This window comes from Haliotis asinina, chromosome 2 (genome assembly GCF_037392515.1).
Source record: "Haliotis asinina isolate JCU_RB_2024 chromosome 2, JCU_Hal_asi_v2, whole genome shotgun sequence".
Lineage (NCBI taxonomy): Eukaryota > Metazoa > Mollusca > Gastropoda > Lepetellida > Haliotidae > Haliotis > Haliotis asinina.
This window is the reverse complement of record NC_090281.1, coordinates 65,598,374-65,610,670: the sequence shown is the minus strand read 5'-3', so window position 1 is coordinate 65,610,670 and position 12,297 is coordinate 65,598,374. Positions and strand designations below refer to the sequence as shown.

The 12,297-nt window shown below is 36.8% G+C and overlaps 1 protein-coding gene across 3 annotated transcripts in view; it reads right to left on the bottom strand.

The window, feature by feature from the left end:
• LOC137274163 (cGMP-dependent 3',5'-cyclic phosphodiesterase-like) overlaps positions 1-12,297 on the bottom strand; it is a 103,180-nt gene continuing 90,883 nt past the window's right edge. For all 3 annotated transcript variants that reach the window (XM_067807200.1, XM_067807199.1, XM_067807198.1), the window contains exons 24-31: positions 11,911-12,033; positions 10,689-10,776; positions 9,954-10,001; positions 9,577-9,651; positions 8,817-8,916; positions 8,557-8,669; positions 5,873-6,018; positions 1-4,905 (exon numbers count right to left, since the gene is read on the bottom strand). In XM_067807200.1, coding sequence (XP_067663301.1) covers positions 4,713-4,905; positions 5,873-6,018; positions 8,557-8,669; positions 8,817-8,916; positions 9,577-9,651; positions 9,954-10,001; positions 10,689-10,776; positions 11,911-12,033 — 886 coding nt within the window. In that variant the 3' untranslated portion in view covers positions 1-4,712. The remainder of the gene's footprint in view (positions 4,906-5,872; positions 6,019-8,556; positions 8,670-8,816; positions 8,917-9,576; positions 9,652-9,953; positions 10,002-10,688; positions 10,777-11,910; positions 12,034-12,297) is intronic.

The following is a 12,297-nucleotide window of genomic DNA, read 5'->3' as shown; positions in this document are numbered from 1 at the left end:
TTATCAGCAAAAAGTTTATTAAAGAACAAGTTTAAAACAACTGATGCCTACATTATTAAGACATCTCATTATACAATCTGCACATATCTAAACAAGAAACTGGGAGTTTTGCATTTTATTTTCCAATCCTAAAACAATCCCTGAAAATAAAACGATCAAGCCATGTAAAGAATGGCTGTAAGCCAATACACATTGCTTACTATAGTCTGGACATAAAATTTGTACAATGAAAACACATGAAACTTATTGTTGTAATGATTACCCGAACAGAGAAAATAATCTAAAATTAGTTAGAGGTTAAAAGAAAAACTCAACAACAGGGAAAAACAATAATAGGATATGCTTACTGAACACAATGATCATATGTCAAAACAGTGGCTGAAGTAATGATTATAATAAACTTTCCATTTGAAAAGGTATTGTTTGATACACATGAGACTTATATGATTGTATATTGTTAATATTGCATGTATTCCTTCATGTTATGTTTCAACAGATATATTCATGACTATAATCAGTGAGGGTCCTTCACAGGAATCTGTACACAAATTTGAAAAAAACTGTGTGTAATGGTCTTTTTGAGGGATTTCATTACAGATCTCTGTGCATGACAGAGTCACTTGACTGGTGCTCATATTATATGGGATACATTGTTTGTATTTATAGTAAAATGTGTTATCTAGCTGGTCTGTAGCATGGTTGTCCTCTCAAGCAGAGGAAATGAACTCAACAGTGACATGTGGTTGTGAATGATATGATGGGCTGTTACATCTTTTAATTTACTCAAACATAGTATTTACCTTGATATTTAAATTATTTTTCCAGAAATATTTAGGGAGGGGGTAGCTTGAAGAACCAGAAATGGGCTACAAACATTGAAGATGTGTGTGGAATCAAACACAAAACTTCAGACATCACAAGTGAATGCTATATTGCCCAACTCAGACAAAGGAAGACACTCCTCTTCTACATGCTGCTGTTAAATACTTGGCGCCTATTTATAACATACTGTCTTAAGTTAATCAAGACATTTTGGGGGGTTAGAACACACACTTTGTCTACTTTAAAACAATTTCATTACAATTGAAACCACAATTACAGAACCATTTTGAATGTCTTAGAAATTAAGCATTTCACACATGGCGAATTGTGTCTTCACAGACCAGACATTTGGAATATATCTAACAAAACAACCAACATTTTATAGAGGAGCTTATAAGAGCTTCATGCTGACCCTACCGGTGTAGTTGTTTACCTCTTAATACTGTTTACTGATGAACTGGGACATGATATGATACATAGGTTTTTGAAAAGCATGAGGAAGTTGAAATGAAAAGGTACAATCATTAGAGAAAGGAATGGAACCAGTGTATGACTGCAGGGATGTACTTCACAAGCAGTCCTTATACAACTGGATACAGGGAACACAATTTATTTCTTGGTGTAAAATGTATTTTGCTTCAAGATATCATAACATTATGTAGCTGTATCTGCTTGAGGTGACTGTAATTAGGTAATTAACTGCTAAAGTGGTTAAGGGCTGCAGCACATATGTATCAGACAGAAGTGGTTATGTGGTACAGGTGTATCTCTCCTGTCGTACATGTGTATCTGCTGGATGTGGTTGAGAGTTACAAGTGCAGCTGCCAGAATTTACTGCTGCAACTAAGATGAGGCATAGTATACAGATACTTTTGCTATCATAATTATGCACCATATATCTGATTAATATCATGAACATCTCTAACACGTAAGAATTACTTCTGATGACATTTGAACACAACACAAATGGTATTGACTTGATGGAAAGCGGTGAGTGAGCTAATGATATACATGTATTGAACATATGTACAAGATGTAATTCTAACAAATTACCATAATATCAGACTCTATCACAAATCAACTCAGAACCAGAAGTGTTTGACTTCAGACTATGGAACGAGAATATGGTTGGTTATATTTTAGAGATCGTGGTTGTAAATATCTACCCAATATTCCGGTCCTGAAACTTGAATTGTATGTTTAAATATCATCCAAACAAATGGACTTGTGGATCCAACATAGCTGTATCACAGATAATAAAAGGTAACAAATATATAAAAAGGAAATTATGACAAAGTGAACATACAGCAGTGTATAAATCTAAACATCAAAATGATCCCATAGCACTGTAACAACAGCACTGTAAATCATGACTACACATCATTGTGCTGTTCAGTCCAGACAAGGATTCTGGAGGAGGAGATTCTTCTTGTCATTAAACCCGTTTTGTTAAGCATGACATGGATAGTCATGTCTGGATCAAGTTATTTGTATGTCTGCTATTAAGATGATTTTTTCAAATTATGAAATGGTGAGGTTGCTTTGTATATAATTTTCATGTTCTGTCTATATGGTTGGCTATAGAATAACCAGGATTTCACTGTCTGGCAACTGATCAGAAATAACCATTATTTTACAGTAACATTGGAATCCAGAAGAACATGCAATGGTTTGCTAAGAAACAGTAAATGAAGTCACAGCAACTGCTAATCCTCAGACATAGTGAACAAAATAATCATGTAAGCTTTCGCACTTAGGAATAGTTTAAATTGGAGCAATCACATACAGAATCTAGAATAACTATCTAACACAGAATCACAATTCACTGTCAATTTCATCAAGCAAGTAATTGATATGTAAAATATATATTGGTGAAACCACTTGGTTTCATAACTGACTAAAACATACTAATCAGATGCTGATGATGAACGTTGACAACTACGAGTATTCTGACTTGTTATACAAGAATATCTTTGATTTGTCTAAAATAACAATATCTCATTGGCAAAGACAGGCAAACACACATTCTGCAGTTGCTTGCATGGTTACAAGTTTACCCTAACGATGCATCCTTGTCTAAATATCTACATTTGTACAACAATCTTCAGAAATAGAATAACAAGTTGATGAAATGCACAAGTACTTTGTTCATGTTGCATCGCAAACTACATGAAAGTTTTGTATATCAACAAGCAAGCCAAAAATACAAAACAAAACAAAACCAAAAAATATCAATCAGATCCATTCCTTTCATCAATATTCTTGAAAACAGCTGATAGTTGACAAGAAATATAACACGATCCACCAATGATCTGACGCTTTCATTACAGTTGACGTCCTTCATGATACTGATATGCTTACTACAAGCTGGTTCCCAATGAATGAAACTGCTAGGTTAGACGTTCTGTATCAGCATAGGTACACACGGCTACAATACCGACTAACCAAATGGTTTGTGATGCAACATTCAGCTGAAATGCAGTGAGTAAGACATGTATTTAAAAAACCAACACAACTCTAACAATGCTAGGAAACTTTGAATTGTAAGAAATAACATCATCAATAACAAAATAGTCTTGTTGAAGCAAACAACTTCATCTTATATCGTGAAGTCTAGCAACAGACATGTTGCCTTTTATCACTTTCATAGATTTCACTTCCATCATTGTGGATTGAGGACAAGAGAACTGTTGTTATAAGGGAGATAACTCTAAGCACCAAGATATTGCCTGGATTTAGCACAGGCCATCCATATCGTAACAGTCAAGGTATCACAGTGACACATCAGCTGGAATATGTATCTTAAATATTTAAATATCTTTGAAGTCAAACAAAAGTATATTAGGAACTTTCAGCTAATCCAATCAGATACAATAGATAACAAATGTTTTCATTTAGCAGAGTTCATGTATACATTGTGCACTGCGTATGTCCTCAAAATAATATTCATGAAAATATTCAAAGGTTTTTGTACAGTGAGAATAATAACCATACATTTCATGGGTAATGTGAATGTCAGAGAGAGAAGAATATGTCACTATACAACCCTAGAAATATTATCTGAAAGCTGCTTCATGCTGTTTTCAGCAAACTTAACAATGAGGACATCACTCTATGAAAAATAAGGAAACAAAGGATTTCATTCCTTTTTCTGTTTGTATACAGGCTTTCTATTTCACAAGTTACAGTGAACTACTGAAGCACCAGAAAAAAGGTTCCTACCACTGCATGGATCTCCCAGTCAGGTGGACACTGAACAACCAACACAGTGTGTCTGGCAGTGTGACGTGAGACAGTCTTCTATTGAGATCATGTCTCTTGCCCTGATTAGAACAGTCTGGGATAACATGCAAGAAAGTTCCTGCACAGCAAGGCACAGTTGCGAAACAAAAAAATGCGCTAGAAGTAAACACTTAGAATTGGGTCTCTATGACGTTTATTTTCGTTTTGTTGTTTCCAAATCTGGTTCATTTCAACATCCTGAAAAATACTGAAGCCCTGGCAAGAAAATATCAAATTCTTGTCTGCATACATCTTATCAGATTAATGGAAAATAGTAAATTTTTTTATATTTGCAAATTAAGAAGCATCATAGAGACATCTGGACCCTCCTTCCTCTTCCCTGACAGTAGCCACACTTAAACAGGCAGGATATGATTAGCACTAATTAATATCAGTTGGAAGCATAAAGCTTCACAGTATCACCCATGGATTGTTAGCATTAGATGCCTGATCACAATTACACACAGCACTTCTGTCCCTCCACATCGTCGGCAGACCTATGCAGACTACCCAATCATTGCTGTACCAACAACTTTCATGAAGAGGAAAGAGGTCCTTCTTCATAACATATGTTGAGATATGGACTGGATATGAATGAGGCATGAGATCTATCTGCCATTATGCTGCTCATTAACCTCTTCCTCGTCATCCTCCAGAGTGAGGATCTGTTCCATGCTTAAACCCTGGGTACTGGTTCCTCGACGCATCTTCAGGAGCTGGCCAATACGAACCCATTTCAGTTTATTCTTTTCCACAGCTTCATGAACTTCTTTACACTCAGGGAAAAGTTTCTCCAGAATCCTGTAAACATTGAACTTTCCAACTAATTTTCTTACATGGTAAAAATGAAAAAAGGTAAAGTAAACAGGCCCTACTGTTTATATCCATGCAAATCTTATTCTTTACCTCCAAAGTTCCAAAATGGTATTAGAATTGCTAGATTCCATCTATATGCTCACACATTAGCCTGAGGCAAGAGTGAGTGAGCATAGTTTTTTGCCATGCTTAGCAATATCCCAGCTATATATGGTGTCAGTCTGTAAATAATAATAATCTGTAAATAAAACCAGATAATACAGTGATCAACAGCATGAGTATCTGGGAAACGATGATGTGTCAAACAAGTCAGTGAGTCTGATCACCTGATCTTGTTAGTTGTCTCTAATGACAGGCATGGGATTGCTGCAGATCAAATCTAACCCAGATCTTCATGGGTTCCTAAGCTTGGACTAATATAAAACAAGATACAGTTGTCCTTTTGATAACTGAATTTTTACTTTCAGTAATGTCTTCTTTTGTAAATTTGGTGATGCTGTTTCAAATGTTGATGTGAATAATATTAAGCATATGATTAACGAATGATCTGTGATCATTTTGAAGTTGAAATATATAACACTATAACAGAAAACACCTGGTAGTTAATACTAAAGTAATGAGCTGTTCATCACTGAAGAAAGTACAATTTCTATATGTGCAATTTTCATAGTGTAATGTGAAGTGCACTTACATGCAATGTAATAGGTCCAGTTCAATAAGCACACAAACTGTGTACAATCGTCTCCTTATAGTTTATAATATTAATTTTATTTACCACAATCCTATTACAAACAATGTCAATCAAGTTTAAAGATCAAACAATATTTAACATAGATACCAAATGTGAGGGACAAAAGGATGAATGGACAGCACCCATTCCTTTTTACCCAGGGGATGAAAGAGACAAAATAGGATCAGAATGCGTAACAACCAACTCCACAGAAGGTCTCACCTGTAGACAGGCAGTGCAATGCCATCAAGGAAGTTGATCTGCAGGTCTGGGATACAGGCCTTTTCTCTGTCCATCATTTCTATTGGGTCCTTACCAACAGCCTTCTCTAAGTCCCCTTGAGAGAAGAACTCCTGGTACACTTGGGCCTGGAAATAAGGATGGTCATCTTTACATACATACATACAGATCTCTACTTCTGACCTTAAATGATGACTCGCCATGAAGTCAATGAGACGATATTGTAAACTGTCAATATCAACAGTTTCTTCCAGAATAAACATCAGCTGCAGCAGTGGAAAATATTCTGAAAAAAATCCAAGGTAAATCTGTAAAAATGAAGGTAACTTCATAAAGTACTGGCTGTGGAATGATGTCATGGATTCTTTGGAGAATGTGTCTGCTGATGTAGATATTGTGTACTGTACTGTACTTAGTTAAATATGTCAGCAGCTCTGTAAAATTAACAAGAGTCATCAGAGGATGACATATCCCCCCGGCCCCCACATATTTGATAGGAAAAATCATCTGCAGTTAATGTCTTTTCAGAAACGAAGCCCTTCTGTCCATTTTGACACTAAGTCTGAATTGTTTCCATGGAAACCAGGAAAAATAAACATGCCAGAACTTTATAAATAGCAAAAGGCATGACTTTATAGACTGCTGCAAATATCTGCCAAGTTTTGCAGAAAAATATTGAACAGTTTTTTAGTTCTGCTCTGGAAACGAAGCCCATCCCTTCATTTTGAGACTAAGTCCGAATTGTTTCCAGAATAAATAACAATGCCTAAACTTTGTAAAGAGCAAAAGGCACAACTTTGTGTTCTGCCTCAAATATCTGCCAAGTTTTGCTGAAAGATATTACATAGTTTTCGAGTTGTGCTCCGGAAATGAGGCCCTTTCCTCCATTTTGAGACTAAGTCCGAATTGTTTCCATGGAACCCTGAAAGTGATGAATCAAAAAAACCTGTAAATGGCGAAAGGCACCACTTTGGGGTCTACTACACATATCTAGAAAGTTTTACTGACAGATATTTGGAAGTTTTTGAGTTCCACGCTGGAAACGAAACACACCTGTCAATATGAGACGAAGTCAGATAAGTTTCCATGGAAACCAAGAAAATCATAAATCACAAAAACTTGTAAAGAGCAAAAGGCACCACTTTGGGATCTGCCATACATATTTACCAACTTTTCCTGACAGATATTACAAAGTTTTTGAGATGTGCTCCAGAAACGAAACAAACCCCTCCCTTTTGAGACAGAAGCTGCCTTTATTCTTGTATCATGATTGAGAGAGGTTCAAGTTTTACCTAGGAGAGTAGATTGAACTGCTGGTAACTTAGGAATATCTTTGGGTTGCCAGCTTCTTTCAAGTAGAAAGAATTCATACAGTCCATTAAATATGGGATGTTTACCAGTGGCTAATCTGTCATGTTGAAGAACAGCATGATGAGTAGACAAATATCCTAAATTAGTCAGGTCACAGATGTATTGCATCTGCAGTCATGGGTATGGTCATGTGTGCATCTTCTATCTTGTGGTATAAACTAATGCCATATATTGTCAGAAAAAGAAAGATCTACTGGATCCAGCAACAGCTGGGGAGGCAGAATCTGAGACCGCGGAGGCCTAGAATTTCTGCAGGTGTGTTCAGGTGAGTTGAAGACTGGTAGGACTGTGTAAAATATGTATAATCTATCTTCATGCACAAGATCTCATCAGATTGCTAGATGAAAAACGGTCAGTGAGTAAGTTAAGGTTTACATCACTCCCAGCACTATTCCAGCTATATAGTTGTGGAGTGTAAATAATTGCATCTGGACCAGACAATACAGCGACCCACAGCATAAGCATCAATCTACACAATTGGGATACGATGACATGTGTCAACCTAGTCAGCGAGCCAGATATACCTGATTCCCACCTCTTACGAAAAGCATGGGTTACTGAAGGTCAGTTCTAACCTGATGTTTCATTGGTGGCAACAACTACAGTATGGACGACTGCTGTCAACTTGGACAGATTTGGGTTACTAATGATGTTACCATTTTCTGAAAATACACAGTAGCTTTGATGACAGCTGAAATGCTATCAGAACCTGCATAAGTAGGAACTGTAACATTAAGGTACTTTGTAACCAAGTCTAAGTGCAAAGTTTCACCAGACTGGTGAGTATGTCAGATGGGACAATTTATTCTGTGCACACTGATGTGGTATCATCAGTAATGGGTACTAGGTTCATACAGTTAGCACATATTTTTTTCCTAACTCCCCAAAAAGATAGTCATTCCTAAAATGTGCAGTTGCCTTTGAAATTTTCTTGGCATTTTGAAAATTTGCATTTAGTGTGAGAAAATACAGGATTCAAGGCAATGATCTGACAGAGGTAGCAATTTTGCAAAAATCATGTTCTTTCTAAAATATTTAGTTTGTTATTGAAAAAGTTTTATTGGCACTGCACATCTGAAGATATTTTGGATGTGATTAAGAAAGACACTGTTATGAATTGATTGATGTGGTATTATCCATCCATTCATCGAATAGTTAGTAGTGTATACCATGGTCCATCCTCGATATCTCCAAGAGTGGAGAGTTATCGTAACGTATAACCTGGATATCGAGGACAACCATGGTCTGGTGAAAAGGAAACTTTTATGTTTACTATACACATTGAAATAACTCACAGCTATGTGTTTGGTATTGTTCCAGTCCTTTGTCTGATCAGAGAGGTCACAAGAGGTCATCAGCAGACACAGGAGCATATTTCTCTGATCGGGCTGGGTACTATCATAGCCATCTGTTACATAAAAAGAAAAAGTGAGACATACAAACAAGGAACATCAATACTGCAGTTTAGACACTAAAAACAAACAATCTGGAGTAGGGTCCAGCTTACTTTCAGATATCTGGTACAAACACTTCATTTCAAACTATGTACACTTACTCTCTGCCATTTTTTCCAGACCACCAAATATTCTGAGGTGATGTGCTAGATCTGTTGCCAGGATGATATCTCGCATCAAGTCCAGCACGTGTTGGTAGTCCTGGAAGAAACAGTTTCTCCTATAGTTCAGGTGCATCACAGAAACTCTGACTCAAATTTTAATATGTCTACATCAGTTTCTGCCCCTATTTGTGTGTTCAGTGAGGTCTGCATTTTGTTCCTAAATAACTGAGTTTACTACCACAATACTATTACTTTCATACCAAGGGTCCTTTGTTACCACAGCCTTTCAAACAAGATCACCTTAAATAGAGCCATCCAATCAAATTACTTTCATTTGCAAGGGAAATTCAGAAAGAGAAAGTGAAAGTGATCAGAAGGATGAAACCACCATGAGTTACTGACTGGGTAAAGAGCAATAAGACACATATCTCTCGGATATCAAGGAATGAATTTAACACTGACAAGTAAAAGAACAATATATTACCAGCACAAAATCCTACAACGTACTTCTTGTAACCTTTCAGATATATATGCTTTTAATTAGTCACTAGTATTTCATTCAGATTGAGACTTAAAGAAGTAAATATGATTCCAGAGGCTATTCACAAGGCAGGATCACTTGTTTCAAACACTATCATCAAGTCAAATGTTCCATCCGAAATCAGCTATGAGGGACGTTGTGTGGTTTTAGATCAGTGACTTTAATCAAACTGTAGTGTGTACTTGACAGACATCCATTCAGAAGAGCAGTACTTACTGAACTTGAGAGGTGTTCAAAGATATTGCATCCCTCTGTGTTAACAATACACATACTCTGTGCAAAATGGTGACGCTGAAAGATAACTTATATAATTATTTAGGTAATATATAAAAGAATACATCAGTGAAAATAAGAAGGTAACCTTGATGGCATAACTGTCCCTTTAATCAAAAGATAAAGAGGAAAGAGGAACACTTTATCAATACTGCTTGTATTATGTTATGTGAAAGGAAAAGTCAATAAGTACACATAAAATAGTAACTACACCACACCTGAACTGAACTAGTAATTATGAAGGAATACGAGGATATAATTACTCATTAAGATTTTGAGATAAAATGTGAGTGTGTTGACAAGCAAAACATTCTGTCTACCTCCATGACAGATCCTTCAGAGCTGTACAATGCTGCTAACACAGATTCCTGGAAAGGAACATAAAATGCCCATAGCATATGATTAGGAAGCAACAAGAAAAATCTTCACTGTGTGATTAACATTCAACAGAAACAAGGCACAACTTTCAATAAGATCATATTTTCAGGATACCTAAGCAAATGTATTCTTGTGCATAGAGCACTGGAATGCAAATATAATGATTAATACAATTGAAATGTTATAAATCAATGATATATGTGATTATTAGCCATGTACACACCATCTATATTTGGCTGAACATATAAGAGGAATAATGTGGAGAGCAATGTCTTGTGCAAAGTGCAGTAAGTCCTGCAACATGGTCAATGAGAGTTTTTGGATAGGTGACCATATTTGGCAGCTTGACTCCTAAGTGTCTAGGACTTAAGTTAGGTCACCAAATGCAGCACATGTGATACATATGGTCACTCCTAAGACAAATTTGCTTCTGTTCACAGTGAATTAGCACCCAGTGCCATGAGGAGATCATGTAACTGTTAACCTTCTAGCATCTTACAGACATTGATCTATGCAACTGCGATACAATGACGTGCCAACCAAATCAGAAAGACTGACCACCAGATCCCGTTAGTTGCCTCTTAGAACAAGCAGGGGTTACTGAAAGCCAATTCTAACCCAGACCTTTAGGGATCGGCTAGTGGGGATGCAGTTGAAGATGGTGAAAGTGTACTCACTGACTGCACTTGGAATGAGTTGGTTGTTCCTCTGTGATCAATGTCATGGCAAAGGCAGGCCACAAACAGCGCAAACACTTCGATGTCTCTGTAGGCACAAACATAAGGGGAATAACTCTTGTAGCCATAACAGGTCAGAAACCCATATTCATTCAGTTCAGAAATCAATCATGCCAGCTACCATGAACAAAATACTGCTGCAGCAAGATGCTGAAATGAAGCATGAAGTCAACGGCCCTTGTCACAGCTAATCCAACGTGTAGTGCCCCTATATTAAAATACTCTAATATGAATGCAAAATTCAATCACATTTGGAACCCAGCTTTAGGTAGACACTGAAAAGCTTTCCGTTATTCATGTTTAAGAGAAACACACATGTACTGTACGTCATGTTGACGTTATGATCATCCCATACTGGGGTCTTCATGAAAGGAGACATCTGACTGGCTGAAAACTGAGGGATACCCCAGTCACAAATCTATCATGCTATCCATAAGAAGTCAATGTCATAAATGATCAGACTTAGGAAGGAGTTAATAAGCATTTTATAAATTGTCATGTGAACATTACTCTGTCAGCGTAAAGACAGGAAAAGTTTCTTATGATGATAATCATGCATTTATAATGCGCCTGCTTTCCAGCTAGCAGCTATTTAGTGGTGCTCAAATAAATCTAGGTTGAGAGACTCCAGAGAAAAGGGAGGTTTTTAAGGGAGTTCAAAAGAATGAGACCTTGTTGATACAACAGAGTTTGAGGGGAAAAGAGTTCCAAAGAACTGGGGCTGTCACTGAGAAGGCGTCGCTGCCAATTCTTGTTTTGGTAACAGGATTATGCAACAAACAACTTCTTTCAGATCTGAGAAATCTTGAAGGCTTGTACTCATTCACAAGTGCTCTATGTGCATCTTACAGAGAAAACCGTCCAAGGAAAAGAAATGGTTGCTATGGTGCTTCTGTAGTGACCATGATTTCCAAAAGAAAATTTAACATAAATTTGGATAAATGGAAAGATATCCTCAGGCTTGTAATAATTCATTAAGAAAATTTTCAATGATTTCATTTTGATGCTTTATTTTGGCATGTGGAGTGAGGTTTTGAGCAATAAGAATATGGCAAGACTAAGGAATGTAACCCTTTGAGCAATGAAGTATCCTCCCAAACTGGGCCTAGCTAATTGCTTGCTCCACTCCAACACATACATACACTGCGATCAGACCACTTACTTTAAATGCTTCTCCAAGTGCAGGTTCTTGACCAGAAGGTAACAGAAATGGGCTACAGCATATGCATGCATCCAGTTATGGTATGGTGGATTCCTGTATCCTCTCTTCACCATCAGCACAAACCTGAAATAGCGTAGTTCATGACAAATCAGTCATACACCAAAACTCTGTGGTATTTCTGTCAGTGAATACATGATTGAATGCAATACCATAAAAGTTGCTCAAAAATACAAACAGTACTTTACTTAACATTTGAATGGATTCATTTAGTTTGAAGTATAAAGAGAAGTTATAACCACAGTGATCCTGTATACATCCACATTGTACCAGCCAAATCCATGGCCAGTGTGAGGGAACATACATGCTGTCAAGTAATCATCAACTAAC